Raw genomic sequence first — 22,734 nt, 5'->3', positions numbered from 1 at the left:
AACATTTTGCTTTTCATCTTTTGCAATGTTGTCTCTCGATCCTCAGTCCTCCAACAAGAAAAGACTCCTCTCATCTTCTTCTTCATTTTCAGGCAGATGTCTTCCAGAAGCTTCTTCTCAACCTCCATGTGTTGGACTGTGGTATTCAGTCTCTGTTTGCTTTCCATCAGGTCTTTGTTGACGTCCTGCAACTGACTGACCTTAGTCTTCCAGATCCGTTCCTTGTCCTTCAGGTCCTTGTTGACATTCTCCATCTGTTCAACTTTGTTCTTCAAGGTCTGGTCTTTCTCTGTAAGGACCTTTGTGTACTTGTCCTCCAGAGCCTTGTATTTGGCCTGCCAGGCTTCTTCGCTCTGTCGGAGTACATCTGCCGTCCTCAACAGGTTGGTTCTGGTCTCTGTGAGCTTTAGGTTGAGACTCTCCTTCTCCAGGTTGAGACCAAGGACTACAGCGTCCTTATCGTGCTGCTCCTGGTGGAGACCAAGGATTACAGCGTCCTTATCGCGCCGCTCCTGCTGGAGACCATGGATTACAGCGTCCTTATCGGACTGCTCCTGCCGGAGACCATGGATTACAGCGTCCTTATCGCGCCGCTCCTGCTGGAGACCATGGATTACAGCGTCCTTATCGGACTGCTCCTGCCGGAGACCATGGATTACAGCGTCCTTATCGGACTGCTCCTGCCGGAGACCATGGATTACAGCGTCCTTATCGGACTGCTCCTGCCGGAGACCATGGATTACAGCGTCCTTATCGGACTGCTTCTGCCGGAGACCAGGGACTACAGCGTCCTTATCGCGCCGCACCTGCTGGAGACCATGGATTACAGCGTCCTTATCGATAATTTGCCAAGTCAAACGGCTCACTCTCGTCTGGAGTTGAAGTCTGTTGCGTCTCCAAGCCTTGTTGCTTCGCATCAAGGTCCACAGCAAACTTCTTCTCCAGTTCCTTCCGCTGGTCTTCCAACAGTTGTTGGACTTTTCTTTCATAGCTCATCTGCTCGAAAGAGCTTGGTAACGATGATACTTGATCCATTGAGCTTGAGTTAACCTAATGTTAAATTAACTCAAACGTCAGCAGCTTCCAAAAATTTTGGCTCAGCAAGTGATTTCTGTAAAATTTTCCACCTCTATAGGTAAACTTTGAGATGAAACGCAAACTGACACATTAAAGGCATCAAAGCCACTTCTCATGACATCACAATCTGATGTCATCACATTCTCATGTCATCCCATTGTGATGTCATCACATTCTCATGTCATCCCATTGTGATGTCATCACATTCTCATGACATCACACTGTGATGACATCACATTCTCATGACATCCCATAGTGATGTCATCACATTCTCATGACTAGCTCTCCTCCTCCACTTTTTTTTTCTTTCCGCCATGGCTCATGGTTCTCAACGTGAACCAATTCTCTATTCCCATCCCCAGCGTTTTCCCTGCCTGCCAAAGTGGCGGGTCGCCTGACGATTTTATCCGCCACTGCCAACAATTTACTCGCATTTGGTAGGTGGTGGGTGTTAATTTCAGACCCTGTTCTATAGTGACTGCCAACTGTCTAAAAGGTTACTGAGTGTGTTGTTTTACTCCAGGGAAGATGGTGTCATTAATTGTCTCAACACCTGCATATCCTTCCACTTCTCTGTTTCGGTGTGAATGAAGGTCTTCCCAATCTTCATCTTCAGCACTCAGTATGTGGAAGAGGATAAAGTAGTGCGAAGGTGTAACAAGCAGGGGTGATGTGCTAAGCCAATGTGCTGTATGTAACATTCTCATCATTTGCTTCAACCTGTTGGGAAAAAAAAGAAGTAAAAATTACAAGGAAGGAAGAAGAAAAATAAATGTTCTAAGTCTGGGAAAAAAAGTGAAATAGTAAAAAAAAAAAAAAAAACGTAATAATAGTATATGACAGTCAGCATGAGACTCGGTTTTCTTAATATTTACCCTTCGTACACGTTGTGGCCTCGTGGTAACCACGGAACTATACGTCACGTCCACATCACTCTCAGCATGTGACTTCTGGGTAAAGATATGAAAGAGAGGACTGAGCACATTCTGTTTTTGATGAATTACACATTGGTTTATTTAGTTACAGTTGTGAATGGTAAAATGAGATATTATATTAAAGGGCGGGTCCAGCTGTGTTCTGTTGTTTTTTTTTTTAAATAGAAATAATGTGAACGCTAGCACTAGCTGAGTCAAAGTTAGCTGTGCTAAGTTTGGAAATAACTGAAAGGGTTAGTTTGGATTTTTTGAAGTGGAGGTAAAATGGCTGTTTTTGTGAATGTAGTCTGGTGGCTTTGAAGAGAGCAATACAATGGCTTCAGTTCCCCGTCAGAAAGGGCTGTCTGATGGCGAGGTAAAGCAGCTGTGGACGGGAGCAGCAGAAAAACGTATTTTAGAAAAAAAACAAAAAAAAGCCGTTCACACTTCAAAATGAAAAATCATAATAGGAGGAATTAAAATAATAGGGACACTGCTCAGTTAAGTCTATCTGATAATAGTTACTGTAATCTCTATTTTATCTAATAGACATGCTGTATTAACGGTACAGTGTTGTTCTGATGAACTTCTGCAAAGTGATAGCATATTCTTTGAAAATTTTAAACTTCAATTCTCACCCTACAACTATGATCTAAACTTAAACAAATGAGCACTCTCACACGTCAGCCTTTATACTGACGTTCCTTAGAGCCTTCTTTGTGAAAACCTGGGATATAAATAAGTGAATCTTACCGCTGTCATGGCAGATGATGTTGCTTTGGTCTGCTCTAAACGTGAAACAGTAAAGACTTCTGTTACTCTCAATGCACAAAATAATCTACATAAAAAATAAACATTTAAGAATTAAAAACACATTTGGTATGAATTGGATTTATCAATGTTCAGCATAAACTTACTGTGTCTTTTCAACATAAACCAGATGAACAAGGCCACCATTACAATGAAGATCAACACGCTCAAAGAGATGATGAATCTCTTTAGTTCAACCGAAACACTGCAGCAGAAATAAATAAACAAAAGCACACAATGTAAAGTAAAAAAACAGAAGTCATCATCCTTATTCCATACTACAACTCATATAGTCTTAAACCTTGGTTATAAATAGAGCTGTCAATAAATTAAAATATTTAATCGCAAATTAATCACAAATTTGTTATCTGTTCAAAATGTACCTTATTTGTCAAGTATTTAATAGTCTAATAAACATGGGAGTGGACAAATATGTTTGCTTTATGCAAATGTGTGTATACATTTATTATTGGAAATCAAATAACAACACAAAACATTGACAAATATTGTCCAGAAACCCTCACAGGTACTGCATTTAGCATAAAAAATATGCTCAAATCATAACATGGCAAACTGCAGCCCAACAGGCAACAACAGCTGTCAGTGTGTCAGTGTGCTGACTTGACTATGACTTGCCCCAAACTGCATGTGATTATCATAAAGTGGGCATGTCTGTAAAGGGGAGACTCGTGGGTACCCATAGAACCCATTTTCATTCACATATATTGAGGTCAGAGGTCAAGGGACCCCTTTGAAAATGGCCATGACAGTTTTTCCTCAACAAAATGTAACGTAAGTTTGGAGCGATATTTAGCCTCCTTCTTGACAAGCTACATGGTTGGTACCAATTGATTCTTTAGGTTTTCTAGTTTCATATGATGATATCTTCACTCTAGCTTTAAAAGTAAGCCCACTACAACCTAAAAATCCCAAGTTGTGTTAATGCGTTGAAGAAATTAGTGGCATTAAAACGATTTTTCATTGATGCATTATTATCGCATTAATAATGACAGCCCTAATTATTTTGTACTCCTCTGTGCACTGCAAGTTGTTTATCACTATTCAGTTACATTTGACATAATTACTTCTCTAAACATGAAATTAAATGTGCATTCACTTTTAAAGGAATGAAAACAGCATATACATTAAAAAAATGAGTTAAAACACATGGCTCGTATACATTGAGAGTGTATAAACTACATGAAAATAGAAATGAGGATTATATTATTGTGAATTTATACCTAATAATTAAGCACAGTAAACTCAATATACATGTTCTGCAGATAAGCTTAAAGGTTTGTCAATGCCCTTATATAACAAACAGACCAGTGCTTCTTTGCAATGTATTGACGCTATGCAGAGGTGGATCAGAGTTTGCGAGTGATTGACAGCTGCCTCCGTTGAATGAACAGACAATAGGAACGCTCTCTCTCTGAATGACCTGTGATTGGCCAAAGTCTCCCATCACTGGCTGGATTTTTTAAAGCTTGAAAACAAAGCCATGAGGAGGTGCAGAAATTTAGTTTTCTCTCAGAACACTTGAATTACAATATGCTGAAAGGTTATTATGACATTTTTGGCCAATGATGCCAAAAATATTCTGCATGTTTAAACACATTTTAAACCCAAAATGAAGCAGTGGCCGTTCTTATAATCTTCACGAATGTGCAAATCATCTATGCACCATAAATAAAAAGAAAAGAGAAAATGGGGAAAATGCAAAAAACAACATCAGGACAGTGGCGTTTCAGCCAGAAGAGATGAATATATTACAAGACAAGAAAAAGGAATGGAGGAGGACGACAACAGAAACTGGTAGATCAACTGCTGAATTCATTTGTGCATTATTCATTTCATATTCTTATTTTTATTTTTAACATTATCCTTCATTTTACATCAAACGTCACTTAAACAACATCACTGTTCAATATAGTACAGACTATAATGAACAAAAACAATAAAAACTTCAATGAAACATGTTATTTTTGTTCCTCCTGCAGGTTCTGAAGCTTCTTAAGATGCTCTTTAACCTCCTACGAGTCGATAGGATCATTGCTAAGAGGTGAATGCTTTTGTCGAAGCTTTTGGGAAACACTTCTTCAGCTTAAGCAGGGTCGTAAGATGGATATTGCAAACGTCTTAGCTTTAAGATGCTTTTGGGAAACCAGGACCAGTTCAGCACTTGTTTGAAACATTTTGCAGCTATTCAGAGGAGAATAAAAAAAGGAGAAGGTGTAAACCCTCAAAATTAAAAAGAAGTAAGAAGTTGTTGCAAAACCAAAGAATAGATGGCAACACATTGCAACACTATCATCTAAGAAAAGAGTCCAGTGATAGACAGGCAGATAAGATGTAGGGTTAACATGGGGTTACAGGTTCTGCTGATGCTGGGCCAACCTGCTATATGTGACATCCTCATCTTTTGCTTCAACCTGTTGCAGAACAGTAGAAAAAATGACAATTAGTAAGAAAGATTAATGATAAAGCAGAATAAGAATCAACCGCCACACTAGCAGTGTGGCTAAGAAAAGCTACACTATGTATGTGAGCAACAGTGTGAGACTGGGCTCTTAAAATTTAAAGTTTGCACAGTTTGTTGTTCGACAGTAACCACAGAGCTGTACATCACGTCCACATCACTCTTAGCTTCTGATCTCTGGGTAAGAAAGAAGAGACAGATGTGAAACAGATTGATTGAACAGTTAAACCTTTTTTAGTTTTTTGCTTCATTCAAATACAAATGTGTATGCTGAAATAATAAATGCTATTTGAGTGTGTCTTTTTGTGTGCTTATGTTGTGTAATACAGGTTGTGGTTTAATTGGTTTACGGCTACCTTAACTGAAGTTTTTCTCATGTGCGTAACATTGCTGTATGTTACTTCCTCTTCAGCCTGATGAAGGAGCAAACCAAACGTTATTTAAATAAAGGCTAAACACCATTTCATTAGACTAGATCTGATTAGATTACATCAACATGACCACCTTTGTTAAAATCGAAATCATGAACCATTTCATGAAAATACTTCCTTTTTAAGTTGAACACATGAGAGGAATTAGAGTTTACTAAAACCTTATTTTATACAATAGTCCAAAGAAAATACTAATAATTCTGAGGTGGGTCTTACTTAATAAAAAAGAAAAGAAACATAAGGTTCAGCCAATAATATTCATACAGTCACTTACCGGGCTGAAGTTCTTCTCTTTTTCTTAACAGTACTGTATGTTACTTCCTCTTGAGCCTGTGTTGAAGGAGCAGAGGACAGAACATGAATGGCAACCAATAACCATAATTGATTTATTCATTAAACCTATTACTGTATGTGTGATCACAGATGTGCTCAGTTAAGATTCTATCTGTCAATGCTTACTATCCCTTACAAAAAAGAAGTCTATTCAAGTATGCTATTAATATACTTCTTTTAAACTTAAAATGAGAGTGTATGCTTTCAAAATTACTTTTTACTTGTACCTAAATTTAACAAAATTATACTTCAGTATACTTGGCTTATACTGAAAAGTATATTTTACTGAGTACTATGAGTTCACTTAAAGGGACTCTATGTAAGAATCAGAAATTGCTTGTTAACAGCGACACCTGTGAACGTTAAGTCAACGAACTACAGCGTCCTGTTGCTCGCGCTTGTGCTCGCTCTACATAGACTTGAACGAGCATTAATCAACACGGTGAGGCGACACACATCAGCTAAAACCACAATATCACTCTATAGTTCACCTGCTTGGCAGTAATGTTAGCTGGCCAGACGAAGGTCTCTCCATGAATCGATGCTTATTCTGTGTTTTCCTGCTTCAGCCTCCCGACCGTGGTCAGAAGGCACAGGGGAGACACCGGAGTTTTGGTCGGAGACGATAACGTTACTCGCTCCAGATCCCCGTCCCTTCACTCAGGGTTATACTAAGTATGCTATTAGTAATACTTCTTTTAAACTTAAAATAAGAGTGTATGCTTTCAGATTACTTTTTATGTACCTACCTATACCTAAACTTAACAAAATTATACTTCAGTATACTTGGCTTATACCGTCAATTATACAGAAAAGTCTTAGTGTACTTGGCTTAAAACTTGGAAAAGTATACAGAAAAGTATATTTTGCTAAGTATTATAAGTTCACTTAAGAAAACGTAGTATACTTGCAGTAAAAACTTTTAAACTAATAGGTTACGCTAAGTATATAACTAGTAAACTAACAGTATACCTATAAGTTCACTTGTAGTATAGTTCATATTATAGTTGCAGTACAAAATACAACTTGGATGTAAACTAGTTGTGTACTCAAAGTTTATTACTCTTTCATTTAATGTATACTTTTATAAACTAAAAAGTGGGCCAATGTAGTCCCAAGAAGTATTGAAGTAGTACACTTACAAGTATACTACTAGTATATTGATATTATTATACTTGTTACATAAAGTATACTTGGGAATAAACTTTAACTATACTTAAGTTTACTTTATAAAATAAACTTAAAGTATACTTTTTTATATAAGGGATATTCTCCTATTAAAAGATACATAAGACTGATATTAAAGCAGCAACAGGTAGAAATGGAGCAAATATGCTTAAAGGGACTGTTTGTAACTTTTTACACGTGTGCTTGCATATGCGCGCTCGCGTGTGGCTGCGCTGTTCAGACTCAGACTCCAACACAAACTACACAGAAGCACCAAAACCACAAAGTTATATCTAGTGAAGCCCGTCTTGCAAAACCGTGTTGGCCGGAGTCTCTGCTCCTCTGCCTGCTTGCCTTCACTCAGCTTGCCCCACGCTCACGTGCATGCGTGCACACTACACACAGCAGAAGACTTCGTAGCTCTGAGAATATCTAGTGGACGTTTGTGCAGAAATAAATGCTGCAGCTCCTCCAGACCAATAGAGGTTTTCCGAGTCTTGTGAAGTGACGGGGCTCCGCAGCGAGTAACGTTATCGTCTCTGACCGGGTGCCGGTGTTGGTGGGAGGGAGCTTTTCCGGGCTTTTGCTGAAACAGGAAAAGCCAACACTAGGATCAGCACTGATTCATGGAGAGACCTTCATCTGGTCAGCTAACCAGATGAAGGTCTCTCCATGAATCAGTGCTCTAAAATATAGAGTGATATTGTGGTTTTAGCTGACGTGTGTCGCCTCACTGTTTTGAGCGATGCTCGTTCATGTCTATGTAGAGCGAGCAAGCGCCAGCCCGACGCTGACTTTCGTTGACTTAGCGGCCACAGGTGACGCTGTTAACAAGCATTTCTGAATCTTACAAACAGTCCCTTTAAAAGTTATTTTTATAAAACGGTTACTATAGCCTGACATCCTTGACTCTCCAGCCTTCACTGACACTTCACTGACTGTTGTTATGCTGTGAATTCCTGCAACAAGAACAAATACAGCATTTGAATGCATTTATTCACTAATAATAATCTTCCTTCAGATGACCTGCATGTAATATATGTTCATATTAGCTGTTGTTTTTCGACATTAGTTCATTATATTCTTCAAAATATTTGAAATACAAACTGTAGGGTATATTACTCAATGACATTTAAAGAATTAGATGCATAAAACCCCACATTTCTAAATTGTGACATGAACCTGGTGACCGACCTGTGAGTCCAGTGATGATGAGAAGAAAGCTGAGATGAACAGTCATGTTGGTGAGTGAGCACAGTCAGATAAAACTACATCAACTAAGGCACTGACAAACTGACTTTCTATTTCCTCATTTTCTTAAATATGCAATGCAACACTTAAAATCTCTCCTCCCCCTCCTGTAAGACAGTTGCAATTGGTTGGCTGATAAAAATACATATCCTTTGTACAGTTTGTTGTTCTACAGTAACCAGAGTTGTACATCACATCTACATCACTCTTAGCATCTGACAACTGGGTAAGAAAGAAGAGACAGACGTGAAACAGATCAATTGAACAGTTTAACCTTTAATTTTGCTTCATTCAATTACAAATGTGTATGATGAATCAATCAATTACCAACACAAAACAATGACAAATATTGTCCAGAAACCCTCACAGGTACTGCATTTAGCATAAAAAATATGCTCAAATCATAACATGGCAAACTGCAGCCCAACAGCAACAACAGCTGTCAGTGTGTCAGTGTGCTGACTTGACTATGACTTGCCCCGAACTGCATGTGATTATCATAAAGTGGGCATGTCCGTAAATGGGAGACTCGTGGGTACCCATAGAACTCATTTTCATACACATATCTTGAGGTCAGAGGTCAAGGGACCCCTTTGAAAATTGCAAAGACATTTTTTCCCCGCCAAAATTTTAACAGAAGTTTGGAGCATTATTTAAACTACATGGCTGGTACCGATGGATCCTTTAGGTTTTCTAGTTTCTAATGATGATATCTTCACTCTAGCTTTAAAACTGAGCCCACTACAACCTAAAAATCACAAGTTGCGTTAATGCGTTAAAGAAATTAGTGGCATTAAAACGATTTTTGGTTAATGCGTTATTATCGCGTTAATAATGACAGCCCTAATTATTTTGTACTCCTCTGTGCACTGCAATCTGTTTATCTTTATTTAGTTACATTTGACATAATGACTTCTCTAAACATGAAATTAAATGTGCATTCACTTTTAAAGGAATGAAAACAGCATATACTTAAAAAAAACGAGTTAAAACACATGGCTAGTATACATTGAGAGTTTATAGACACCCAAGAGATGATGATTATATTATTGCGAATTTATACCTAATAAATTAAGCGCATTAAACCCAATATACAATACAACATTCTTTGCAATGTTTTGCCACTATGCAGAGGTGGAGAGAAATGCATGGCAACGATGAAAAAAACAACAACGAACAACTTGCTGCTGAGACGTCTTTTCAACCAGTTGGAGAACAAAAGACAAATGAAAATGAGGAAGGAATGGCAAAGAAACATGATGCAAGTTTATAAGAGACTCAATTAAAGGGCAACATTTTGACTTGGTGAGAACAAAATGATCGGCAGAAAATACTGAACTACAGTACGTGAGAAGAGTCAGACAGGGTTTGGTTATCTTAATATTCACCCTTTATATTCCATCCACATCACTCTCTGCATCAGACCTCTGGGTAAAGAAGGAGAGAGAGATATGAAAGTTTCCATTGTTGAAGAATTTCAAATTTGTTTCAGTTAATTACTGGTGAAGTTTGTAAAATAAAAATGATAAAAAGTGTAGTCATGTGTGTTTAAGTGTACTTATATTGTGTAACATGAGTTATGATTTTTATGGTTAAGGGTTACCTCGTCTGAAGTTTTTCTCACTTATCTTACTTCCTCTTCAGCCTGTGTTGAAGGAGAAAAACATCCAATTTACAGTAAGATTACAGAATTGTACTAGATGGCATTACATTAGACTACATCAACAATACTTTACAATACTATATTATAGCTTTGTGATCAAAGACATGTTTTGTTGAGTTCTGATTGTGGTTACTGTATCTTCTTAACAACAATACATGTACAGTATAGAACTGTAGTAAACATAAACACATTACAATGACATCATCTCTACAGTGTAATTCAGTTTGCTCTGTGAAAATATATATTAATCCACTTATTTTACCGTTGTTGTGTCTGATGATTCTGCTCTGATCTGCACTAAAGGAGAGACAGAAAAAAAAACACCTTTTACGGACTCCCAATGTTCGATGACAGTAATGCAAACTAGTCCTCAATTCAAACAAAATATTGTAGAATAAACAGAAGTGTATAACACAAATTGGTTTCATCAGTTCACCATATACTTACTGTGTCTTTTGATCATAAAACAGATGAACAAGGTCACCATGACAACGAAGACCAACACGCTCAGACGGATGCCGAAAATCTTTAGGTGATCAGAAAGACTGCAGCAGGAAATTTGAATGCAAATTAATTAACTATTAATAAATAAATATACATAACATTCGTATTTAAACAGTAGTCTAAAACATATTCATCATCCTGGTCACATACTGAAGTTAAGAAGTTATTTAGTCTTTCAGTAGAACTTATCTTCTAATGTAAGTGAAAACACATGTACAGATTCTTACAAGGACTGTTTTCTGGATCACAAAATGTCCACATTTCTCTAAATACTGTATGTTAATGCAAAGGCTGCTGACCTTGGGTGTCCACCCTGAGCTGTGGGTGCAGGGGTGAGATTCACAGGTTCACGAGTGGGTGACACAGGGGTTAAACCTGTTGCTGTATCTGTGTAAATAATTCAAAATAGCACCATGATTACCACTGTAATATGACTATACTCAATGCTAATATCACTTCTGTATTAAATCAACACATAGATTATGTACTTGACAAATAATTATAAATGCAAAAAACTTATAGTACTTACTAGGTCTCTCAGTGACAGTTACATGTACTGGCATCTGTAAGTCTCCTTTAGCGCACCAATACCAGCCGCTGCTCTCTGTCCTCAGTCCACTCATAGTCACAGTGAAAACATTGGGGACACTTTCATTGATGGTCACTCTTGTTCCATCTATTGATCCAGACGACGTATTCACACAGGAGCTGCCCAGCCTGCACCATGCAATTTCTCCACGGTTCCTGTGACGACAGTTGATGGTTACTTCTTCTCCATTAAATCCTGTAATCTCCTGATGATCCACATAGAGACGAGGCGTATCTTAAGAGAAAATCCAATAGAAAATTGTAGGTAGCTTCATAATAAATGGTAGATATGGTGATATGGGTTTTGCATCTATATCTCGTAGAAAAAGGATTCCTACTGACTTCACATTTACTCTCATTACTTTTGACTGACAAAGTACTTGTGAGAACACAATCAGTCTTCGTCGCAAAAATTAAGACCCTGCTTAAAGGTGCAAAATTCCAAATTCAAAGCATTAATATAGCAGCAAACAACTATTTATTTCTGTACGTAGCTGGGCTGGCCAAGTGTGTATTTTAGTGCATGCGAGCTTGCTAGCTAATGGCCACCGCTCTGCACTGTGCTCATATGGATGTTACAGCGGATACAGTGGAACCGGAAGTGTACCGGCCACCTTCCGCCACTGTTAGCTGATCATCCAGCGATGTTCCGCATCCATTGGCCCCATAGAGCAGGCGCAGTAACGTTTCCTTTAACTCCGCCTCCCAGCCCTCACTCCAGCCTCGATCTGGGTCTCATTCACATGAACAGAGGAAAGGAAATCACTCTGGACTCATCTATTAGTGCATTTTACAATTTTTAGGACCTAATGATTTAAATAAGAGCTATTCAAGTGTTCATAATGGGAAGTTGATTTAATTATCCGCTGAATTACTGATTTACTCTTTCCCAATGTAAGTCTATGGGAAAAAGTATTTTTGGGCCCAATGGCATCACGTGACCGACATGGAAGTTGTAGTACTAGGGGCTTGTGTTAGCACCGTTAGCTGCTAGCTGCTGGCTCAGCCATCTCCATCTTGAGAGCCATGTGCAGGCGATAGATATGCTCTGTATTCCGTATTGAGCATCTTTAAAGTGGCAGTAGGCAGTATATTTTTGGCATCATTGGGCTAAAATTCCATAATAATCTTTCAGCATATTGTAATTCAAGTGTTCTGAGAGAAAACTAGACTTCTGCACCTCCTCATGGCTCTGTTTTCAGGCTTTAAAAAATCTAGAGACTTTAACCAATCACAGGTCATTTCAGAGAGAGAGCGTTCTTATTGGCTGTGCTCCGGTCATGTGAGCGGTGCTTGGTATTCCCTCTAGAGATGTCAACATGGCTGCCGGGTCACAAACTTTCTCATTTTACAGCTAAACAGTACACTGCAAGATGATTCTGAAAACATTTCAGGCGAGAAATAGGCATTACAGTAACAGAATATTGATTCATATTTGATCAGCGCTGCCTAGTTTGACCGTTTGGTGGGAGTTTGTGAGTGATTGACAGCTGCCTCCGTTGAATGAACAGCCAATAGGAACACTCTCTCTCTGAAATGACCTGTGAATTGCCGAAGTCTTCCGTCACAGGCTATCTTGCAGATCCCGTTAGGAGCACCGGAGGACACAGAGGCACATGTTTATTTTCAGGTTACCCGTTTCATGTACTGTCAAGATATATTGATATTTGATGAAAATAACTTTTTTTTAATCATATTTGCTCCAATCTCACCTACTTAAGCTTTAACATGTCACAAAGAATTTGAAATGTGCTTAAAGATGCTTTAAGGTCTCTTACCTCTGGTGATCGACAGGTGAAACTTCTCATCTGACCCTCCATTAATCTCCACAGCACACCAGTAATCAGTGTCTCTATCTGTCAGATATTTTATTGTCACAGTGAAGATTCTTTGCTCTTTGTCATCAGAGATTGAAAACTTTTCTGAATTTTGTTGGTTTGTTTTAACTGCATAAGAGCAGGAATCAAATCTATATCCTTTACACAAGTATTTCACATGGTTTGTGTATTTTGAGCCTTAGAGACATGGGATAGTGACCGAATCTCCAGCTTTCACTGACATTTTACTGACTGTTTTTATGCTGTGAATTCCTGCAACAAGAACAAATACAGCATTTTAACAGATATGCTTGCCAACAATATTGTTCCTTTCTATGACCTTCATGTTGGAGCAATTCATATTATGAGTTGTGCATATTAAATTATAGTTTTCTCCACAATTTATGAAATAAAACACTGGTAGGTTATTATAAAGGATGATGTAGCACAACTTCCTGCCTAACTGTATCATCATCTGACATGAAGAACACAAAGAAACATAATAGGCTAAACCATTTTAAAAGGACCCGTTACTGACCTGTGAGTCCATTGAGAATGAGAAGAAAGCTGAGATAAACGGCCATCTCAGTAAGCGAGCAGTCCGACAAAACAACACAGAGCAAGGCACCAACACACTTCTGTACAGAATTCTACTTCCCAATTATTCAATATGCAAATGCATCTGTTACAATCGTTCTTCCTCGTAAGTCAGTTGCATCACATAAGTTGGCTGATGAAGTAAATATTGTAAGCAGTCACGTGGTATTTGGGGTTTGTAATTATCAGTGAGAATTGTACACATTAAGCTGTCCAGCCTTCCATTATCTGGTGAGTGGACAGTCTCCATAATATCTGGCAACCTCCTTATGGGAACGCTGGAGACACTGGTGATCACTGATAAAAAATTATTAGATAATCAGTGGCAAAAAATAGAATATTTTGTTAAAACTGGTGTGTTAAAGGTGACAATGGGTAAAAATGAAGTAAGGTTGATGTCCATTTATCAAGACAGTCTTCAATGGCAAGATGTGATTGGGTAAAAGACACTTCCTCTGACTCAACATGTCTTGCAAATAAAATTCCCCAAACCACTTCTTCATCTTTAGAGTCCATTTTTCAATCTGGTTTACTTTCTTCTGGGCTGCTACATGTTCATTATGAGCAATGGTAGCTGAGCGCACATCAGTATCACTTCCAGTTTGTGAGCCCTATAATGGATGAATTTGAAACATGTGCTTTCCAATACCCATACTACCATACTATTTAGTGTGCCAGAAAAAGATTTAGTATGCCCAATACATAGTATGTCAAATGGAAGGTTTGAAAATGACAAAACTTTAACTTAATGCAAATAAGGGAAAAACTCACCTGTGAGTTCTGTAGTGATCTGTAAACACACTGAAGGTGGTAGTATAGGGTTAGTTGAACACGTGTGCAGTGCATTGAAGGCTAGTTGCAGCACTGGCAGTAATGTCGGTGAGACAAATGAAAGGCAGCAAATACGAAGTGATTGGTATTTAAATAATACAACACAAAATTATTGAAAAAAATGGTTGCTGGATATAACTAACATCGGTCGATTGATTTTGCATTTAAACTTCAGGTGTGAGGTGCTAATTTGTGTTTATTGATCAGACTTGCCATTTTAACATCAACCAGCTTTAACATTGTTTAAAATGTCCACGAAAGATGAAGTGCATTGGGTCTTTAAAAGAAAGAACAAAAAACAGTGGAATTAACAACTTCGCAAATAAAAATGTTTTCTGTCTCCATCATATCCTTGCAAAAAAAGATCATCTTTTACATCAGTAATTTGTGGAGTCTTAATGTTTAGTCAACTAAGACCAGTTTCTTCCTCCTGCCCCTTTTTCACGTGAGGATCAAGAGTTGAGTTATTATTATTGTATGAGTCAGTATATTATGGACAGCATTTATACGCAAAATACTGCCCAACTGGCATGTATCATTCCAACAGGACAATCTTGGTAGCGGCAGCTTGGCCACCAGGCAGGTGGAGCTGCTCTCGTGAATTGTTTTAAATGGCTGGCTGTAAGTTTATAAGCTGATTAAAAGATGAATACATGGGGAAGATTTTGAGATGGTGTACAGATACACTATGAGTATTGCTGTTGTGCCATGAATGCACCGTCTTATTCGCTGCAGGAAATTCCTGAGTTGTGTAAAGCTACAGAAACTCGTGAGGTTTTGAAATAGCTTGCGGTAATAGCTAACTGGAAGTGGTAGCTACTTTAAAAAAACACTGTAATAGTGGAAGTTCATTAAGGACGATGTCTCCATCATGCAGTATTACATACAGGAAACATTATCAAATTACTCTCAGCCCTGGTATCTGCTTTATTTAGCTCTACAGTACAAATGTTTGTGAAGCAGCTTTTTTCCGACATGAATGTTGTAAAATGAGAACAAGACTAACAGATGAAGATTTAAACTATTATAAAAGCGTGAACCTGAATGGATACATTTCAGCATACACCTCTCAATGGATCATTACCAAACGTGATCTATAAAATGATGATAAGCTTTTGATTTGTGAAGGGAGGTGATGTGTGAAACATGGATGTGTGGACACAGAAAATAAGGATAAGAAAAAGGTTGTATTTAAGAAGTGGCTGTTTTTTAATGAGATACGGTACACTGAGTGAGCTTTACACATTTAAGATGTTTGGAAACATGGAAACCCCGACACTGTGTGTCAAGGTTATGTATTAATGTGAGCTTAAGGCCTAATAAATAATACAGTTAAACAGTTAAACCCAAGATTCATGTTGTCAATGGTATTACGAAACACTTGGCAATCAAACATCTTCTTTGAAAAGTATGTGGAAGAGGATAAAGTAGTGCGAAGGAGTAACAATCAGGGGTGAGGTGCTAAGCCAATGTGCTGTATGTTACATTCTCGTCATTTGCTTCAACCTGTTGGGGAAAAAAAAGAAGTAAAAATTACGAGGAAGGAAGAAGAAAAATACATTTTCTAAGTCTGGGAAAAAAAGTGAAATGGTAAAAAAAACAAAAAAAAACGTAATAATAGTATATGACAGTCAGCATGAGACTCGGTTTTCTTAATATTTACCCTTCGTACACGTTGTGGCCTCGTGGTAACCACGGAACTATACGTCACGTCCACATCACTCTCAGCATGTGACTTCTGTGTAAAGATATGAAAGAGAGGACTGAGCACATTCTGTTTTTGATGAATTACACATTGGTTTATTTAGTTACAGTTGTGAATGGTAAAATGAGATATTATATTAAAGGGCGGGTCCAGCTGTGTTTTGTTGTTTTTTTCCAAATAGAAACGCCCACTCCGTTGCTGTTGTAAAAGACAGTGACGTAGATTACCAAAGTACGCTAATCGAAGCTAATCAAGAAGGTTATGAATAATGTGAACGCTAGCACTAGCTGAGTCAAAGTTAGCTGTGCTAAGTTTGGAAATAACTGAAAGGGTTAGTTTGGATTTTTTGAAGTGGAGGTAAAATGGCTGTTTTTGTGAATGTAGTCTGGTGGCTTTGAAGAGAGCAATACAATGGCTTCAGTTCCCCGTCGGAAAGGGCTGTCTGATGGTGAGATAAAGCAGCTGTGGAGCACCAGAAAAACGTATTTTAGAAAAAAAAAAAAAATGAATTTCAGTTTAACTGTACACTATTTTTAGAATATTTTCACCGCTTTACCTCACCATCAGACAGCCCTTTCCCTTTCAGGGAACTGAAGCCGTTATATCGCGATCTTCAAAGCTACCAGACCAGATTCCATTCACAAAAACATCATCAAACGGTAATTTTACCTCACAGAACTCAGGAGTTTTTGGTCTACCGCTGCATCGATCGGTTAATTTGTTTGTGTTATTGTGTGACTTTCGGATCCGAACTAACGTGGCGTCCACACATCAGTATATTGCTTAGCATCCGTGCCGGTACTCCTGTCTGCTACTCCAAACTGGGAGCATGCTGACCGCCATCTAAGTTACTGTATGTAATTTATAAACTGACTATAAGGATGTATCTACACTGTACATGTAGCAGCGTCATCATGCAGAAACCTATGTCAGGTCACGTGGGAACAATTTTTTAGAGGAACTTGGGAAACTAACATTTTGACGCCAAAACATACGTATTTGGACCAAAATTTGAATGTTCGGATTCAAATACATAAAGAACACCACTGAGAAGCTACAGAATGATATAAAAGCCTATAAAAAATTAACGGACCCGCCCTTTAAGTGTATATGAATATATATATATAGAATATAAAATAACTGTATGCAAAGGTACAACCCTGCAGTCTATATAGTTATGGAAAGGGATAGTATATTCTCTGAAAAATGCACATGTGATTTTTCTTGACAACTCTGCAGTCATGGATTACCTGACTTGAAGTCTTTCTGATGTGCTCAACATTACTGTATGTTACCTCCTCTTCAGCCTGTGTTGAAAGAGCAAACCAAATGTCAGATTAGCCTTTAAATGTTCAGAAATGTTCTTTAAATTTTGCTTCATGGAGTTTCAACGAAACTTAATTTACAATAGAATATTAGCTTAGATCATTACCACACTTCAAAATGAAAAATCATAATAGGAGGAATTAAAATAATAGGGACACTGCTCAGTTAAGTCTATCTGATAATAGTTACTGTAATCTCTATTTTATCTAATAGACATACTGTATTAACGGTACAGTGTTGTTCTGATGAACTTCTGCAAAGTGATGGTATATTCTTTGAAAATGTTAAACTTCAATTCTCACCCTACAACTATGATGTAAATGCAAACAAATGAGCACTCTCACACGTCTGCCTTTATACTGACGTTCCTTAGAGCCTTCTTTGTGAAAACCTGGGATATAAATAAGTGACTCTTACCGCTGTCATGGCAGATGATGTTGCTTTGGTCTGCTCTAAACGTGAAACAGTAAAGACTTCTGTTACTCTCAATGCACAAAATAATCTACATAAAAAATAAACATTTAAGAATTAAAAACACATTTGGTATGAATTGGATTTATCAATGTTCAGCATAAACTTACTGTGTCTTTTCAACATAAACCAGATGAACAAGGCCACCATTACAATGAAGATCAACACGCTCAAAGAGATGATGAATCTCTTTAGTTCAACCGAAACACTGCAGCAGAAATAAATAAACAAAAGCACACAATGTAAAGTAAAAACACAGAAGTCATCATCCTTATTCCACACTACAACTCCTATAGTCTTAAACCTTTGCTGTCAATCAATTCAAATATTTAATTGCAAATTAATCAAACATTTTTTATCTGTTCAAAATGTCTCGTGGGTACCCATAGAACCCATTTTCATTCACATATATTGAGGTCAGAGGTCAAGGGACCCCTTTGAAAATGGCCATGCCAGTTATTCCTCACTGAAATTTTGCACAAGTTTGGAACATTATTTAACCTCCTTCCTGACAAGCTATAGATTTAAAACTGAGCCTACTACAACCTGAAAATCATAAATTGACAAAAAGAAATTAGTGGCGTTTAAACAAATTTCCGTTGACGCGTTAACTTTAACAGCTCTAGTTATAACCAATCAGTCTTTTTCATTATATAATACATACAAATATGTATAGATTTTCCTTCACAACAATTGTTTTATTTTATCACAAAATGGCTAGGTTTCTAAATACTGTATGTTAATACGAAGCCTTCTGACCTGTGCTGCTCACTCTGACCTGTGGTAGGTGCTCTATCTGCAAAAACAGGGGTGACAATCACAGGCTCAGGAGTGAGTGATAAGGTGGTTAAATGGCTTGTTGCTGTAAGAGGCTATAATCCAAAACAATCCAGCACAATGAAATTACAAAATGTATTCCTGATATCTCTCCTATGTTCAATCAAATCATTTACAAATACTACAAATATTCTTGTGGTACTTACCAGTGATAGGTTGCTCAATAACAGTCACATGTACTGGCATCTGTAAGTCTCCCTTAACGCACCAATACCAGCCGCTGCTCTCTGTCCTCAGTCCACTCATAGTCACAGTGAAAACATTGGGGATACTTGCATTGCTGGTCACTCTTGTTCCATCTATTGATCCAGATGACATCGTCACACAGGAGCTGCCAAGCCTGCACCATGCAATTTCTCCAGAGTAACGATAGTGACAATTGATGGTTATATTATCTCCTTTAAATCCTGTAATCTCCTGATGATCCACATAGAGACTGGGCGTACCTTAAGGGAAAACAAATTCAAAAGAAAATTGTGAGCAATGAAAAAAAAATAGCAAACAATGACAGTGTTTTTTCTCTGAACTGTCAAAATTTCATAAAGGATTTGAAATGTGCTTAAAGATGCTTTAAGGTCTCTTACCTTTGGTGACCGACAGGTGAAACTTCTCTCCGACATCTGACCCTCCATCAATCTCCACAGCACACCAATAATCAGCAGTGTCTTTATCCGTCACATCTTTTATAGTCACAGTGAAGATTCCTCTGCTTTTGTCATCAGAGATTGAAAACCTTCCTGAATTTCGTTGGTTTGTTTTAACTGCATATGAGCAGGAGGACCAATAATATCCTTTACACAAGTATTTCACATGGTTTATGTACTGTGAGGCATAGAGACATGGGATGGAGATTGAATCTCTGGCCTCCACTGACACTTTACTGACTGTTGTTATGCTGTGAATTCCTGCAACAAGAGTAATACAGAGAAATACAGCAATTTAATTGTATATATAGCTAACAATATTCTTCTTATACCTAATTGTCTCCAAATTCCATATAATTTGGAGACAAATTGGTGTATTACTCATCTGAGTAGCATTTAAAGAATAACCAGCTCAAGCATAAGACAAAGCATCTGTACGCATAAAGTGACCGTGTGACTGACCTGTGAGTCCGGTGATGAGGAGAAGAACTCTGAGATGAAGAGCCATGTCGGTGAGTGAGCAGAGTCAGTCAGACAAAACAACATGGGCCGACGCACTGACAGACTAATGACGGACTACTTCCTCATTTTCCTAATGCTGCAATTGCAAGTGTTAAAATCTCTTTTCCTCTTCCTTTTAAGGCAGTTACGGTAATTTGGTTTGATGACGAAGCACATAATTATACACCTACATTGTGCTTTGAGTATGCGCGTATATGAAACCTGAGTAAAGTGCTTTACATCAATAAAATGCTTGAGGTATAAATAATATAGCTATGATGCATATTTTAACATTTTCAGTCTTTATTTGCACAATAATGAAGGAAACACATTGTTATGAGAATCAATACACAAATTTGTCATTTCTTTCTTACAGTAATTGAGTCTACCATTTCTTAATGTGCCCAATATTATACCACACCTACTGGATCGAACACCAGATGTACTGAAGATTTATAAAAGTTAGATAATCAGATATAGTAGCATAGAGGATCTTGTTAAAGCCAGTGTGTGGAGGATGATGAGGAATGAAAACGAATAAAGGTCCTCAATGTAATCTTCAATGACAAGATGTGAACTCGGTGGTTGGAGAAGCTGCACCAAGAGACAATAGAGTAAGTTACTCACAAAGCCACTGCATGAATTTGGTCAATTTCAGTGGCCTCTGAGAGCTGTACGACGAAGCAGGATTTGGCGTTGGTGAGGTAACTTCAGGGTTAACCCTGGGTTTTCCACTTCACTTCTTACCGGGGTAGATCGCCATGGTAACTTATGCTGAACAGCTAACCTTCTCCGGAGCAGGTTATGTTCCAGATAAGAGATCGACTCGTATGAAAGCACCGCCTGCTGACCAATCAGAGCTCAGTGCGCAGATCGTATGGTAATATTACACACAAATGAAGAAGTTTAAGTCATAATCCAGGACAATAACAACACAGTTTAAACTGACAAATGCAGGAAGGACAGCTGCTGTAGGCTGGGGGTGTTTACCGCTTTGAATTATATTTTCATACTTATTTTTTAACTTCCTCTTGAGTCCGTTTCACATCGCCGGAGATGGGGACGCAGCTGAAAGAAGGTTGAACTAGTCATACACGCCATAATAGGTGTAATCTAGTCATCCGTTATACATTTAAAAGCTATTTACATTAAGTTCTCTTACATGCTTGACACACAGGAGAAGTCTCAGTTGGCTGAAATCTGCAACCTCACCGCTAGATGGTGCCAGATCCTACATACTGCACCTTTAACACAGCACCACTGTGCCACTCTTGCCCTCCTGAATTCTTGACATTTAAACATGAGCATGTGGGAAAAAAATAACATTTTCATCTAATTTTTTCAACATTATTTGATAAACTTTATGTTTATGTAACTACTTCATCAGTGTTGCCATATTTGCAGGATTATTTTGTCCTCCCGTCTTTTCTGCTAATTAGCACTTATTGTGCTGTAGATCACACTTCCATCGACTGGTTCAGTCTGTAGAGAGAAAACAAGCACAGAGAAGAGAATGCTGAATAATTATGGACTAATCATAACCACAATACTAATCCGCTTGAGTTAATAACAGCTGACGTATTGAGATGCCTATATGAATTTGAAATGAATCACATACTGTTTGTGGCACACCTTCCTTCATTACAATGGTACTGTATGTCACACTCTCTTCTGGGGTTTTGTTCTGCTGAATGAGATTCACAGTCAGAGGGATACAATGTCAGAGAAAGACAAACAAGTGTATACAGGTGAATGTGTTTTCAGTTAGTGCTCTAATTAGATGTTCTTGTCTGGTTTACCTTCTGCTGGGCCGCTGCGTGCTGCTTAAGAACAATGGTAGCGTAGTTCACATCAGGATCACTCCCAACTGGTGAGCCCTGTGGATGAATTTGAATCATAGACAAGTTTTAAGTTACGATCATTTGCTGTCTAACTGCACAATTGTTTGGTTGATTTGAATATAACTGGACTAGTTTGTCATTTTGGAGTGTATGTCTGTATTAGGTTGAATACTGATTAACCGTAGGTACAGTATCTCTAACAAGACTGCCAGTAATCCCTTCCAAACCCGCCTTAAATGTAAGTAAACCTACTTCTATGTATATGATCTGGAGCTTTACTTATGTGAAGAGCATTCATATATAGTATACTGTATGTGATTTCCTCTTTGGGTTTAAAAGTTGCTGTTGTTTTTCACCCAACGCCCGTGTTTACCCTACTTTACATAGTGTGTGACAGTGCAGTCGAGTAGTACAGAAGGGAATTTTCATTGCCGTTTCATTTGTTTAATTTGAATAATTATTTAAATGTTTGAGAACAATGAAAGGCTACTGTTGAATCTAAATTATTGTTCTGGTTTGTAAAAATACTTTGTCAATTCATTTGATCAAGGTTTAAAGCAGCAGTAGGCAAGATTGGAGCCAATATGATTAAAAAAAGTTATTTTTATAAAATGGTCACTATATCCTGACAGTAGTGCATGAGACAGGTAGTCTGAAAAAAAATCATGTGTCTCTGTGTCCTCCGGTGCTCCTAATGGCAGCTGCAAGATTTCACAGACCGGAGGAAAACAACCAATCAGAGCCGAGCTGGAGCCTTGCCGTCTCTGAGCAGCTGTCAATCACTCCTGAACTCCGATCAAATGGTCAAACTAGGCAGCGCTGATCAAATATGAATCAATATTTTGTTACTGTAATGCCTATTTATCACCTCAAATGTTTTCAGAAACATCTTGTAGTTTACTGTTTAGCTGTAAAATGAGAAAGTTAGTGTTCGGCAGCCATGTTGA

At 38.0% G+C, this 22,734-nt stretch overlaps 3 protein-coding genes and 1 long non-coding RNA gene across 15 annotated transcripts in view; all 4 read right to left on the bottom strand.

Moving 5' to 3' along the window:
- Nucleotides 1-1,079, bottom strand: part of LOC119495341 (myosin-4-like) — a 108,506-nt gene extending 107,427 nt beyond the window's left edge. For all 12 annotated transcript variants that reach the window (XM_037781710.1, XM_037781711.1, XM_037781715.1 and 9 more), the window contains exon 1: nt 457-1,079. In XM_037781710.1, the coding sequence (XP_037637638.1) occupies nt 457-989 (533 nt within the window). In that variant the 5' untranslated portion in view covers nt 990-1,079. The remainder of the gene's footprint in view (nt 1-456) is intronic.
- The window catches only part of LOC119495339, a 296,329-nt gene that overhangs the window by 256,351 nt on the left and 17,244 nt on the right, over nt 1-22,734 (bottom strand). The window lies entirely within an intron of this gene.
- LOC119495359 lies at nt 1,699-3,126 on the bottom strand. The gene is made up of 4 exons (XR_005208459.1): nt 2,909-3,126; nt 2,745-2,779; nt 1,953-2,027; nt 1,699-1,797 (listed from the first exon to the last, which is right to left on the bottom strand). It is a non-coding gene; the product is annotated as an uncharacterized LOC119495359 (long non-coding RNA).
- Nucleotides 15,648-20,037, bottom strand: LOC119495351 (polymeric immunoglobulin receptor-like). Its single transcript, XM_037781738.1, has 9 exons — nt 19,908-20,037; nt 19,386-19,706; nt 18,948-19,247; nt 18,724-18,760; nt 18,075-18,172; nt 17,911-17,945; nt 17,418-17,474; nt 16,126-16,200; nt 15,648-15,968 (listed from the first exon to the last, which is right to left on the bottom strand). Exons 1-9 carry the CDS (start codon nt 19,951-19,953, stop codon nt 15,924-15,926), a joined length of 1,014 nt encoding a protein of 337 aa, XP_037637666.1. The 5' UTR covers nt 19,954-20,037; the 3' UTR covers nt 15,648-15,923.

This window comes from Sebastes umbrosus, chromosome 10 (genome assembly GCF_015220745.1).
Source record: "Sebastes umbrosus isolate fSebUmb1 chromosome 10, fSebUmb1.pri, whole genome shotgun sequence".
In the NCBI taxonomy this organism is placed as follows: domain Eukaryota; kingdom Metazoa; phylum Chordata; class Actinopteri; order Perciformes; family Sebastidae; genus Sebastes; species Sebastes umbrosus.
This window is presented reverse-complemented; position numbering and strand designations above follow the sequence as displayed.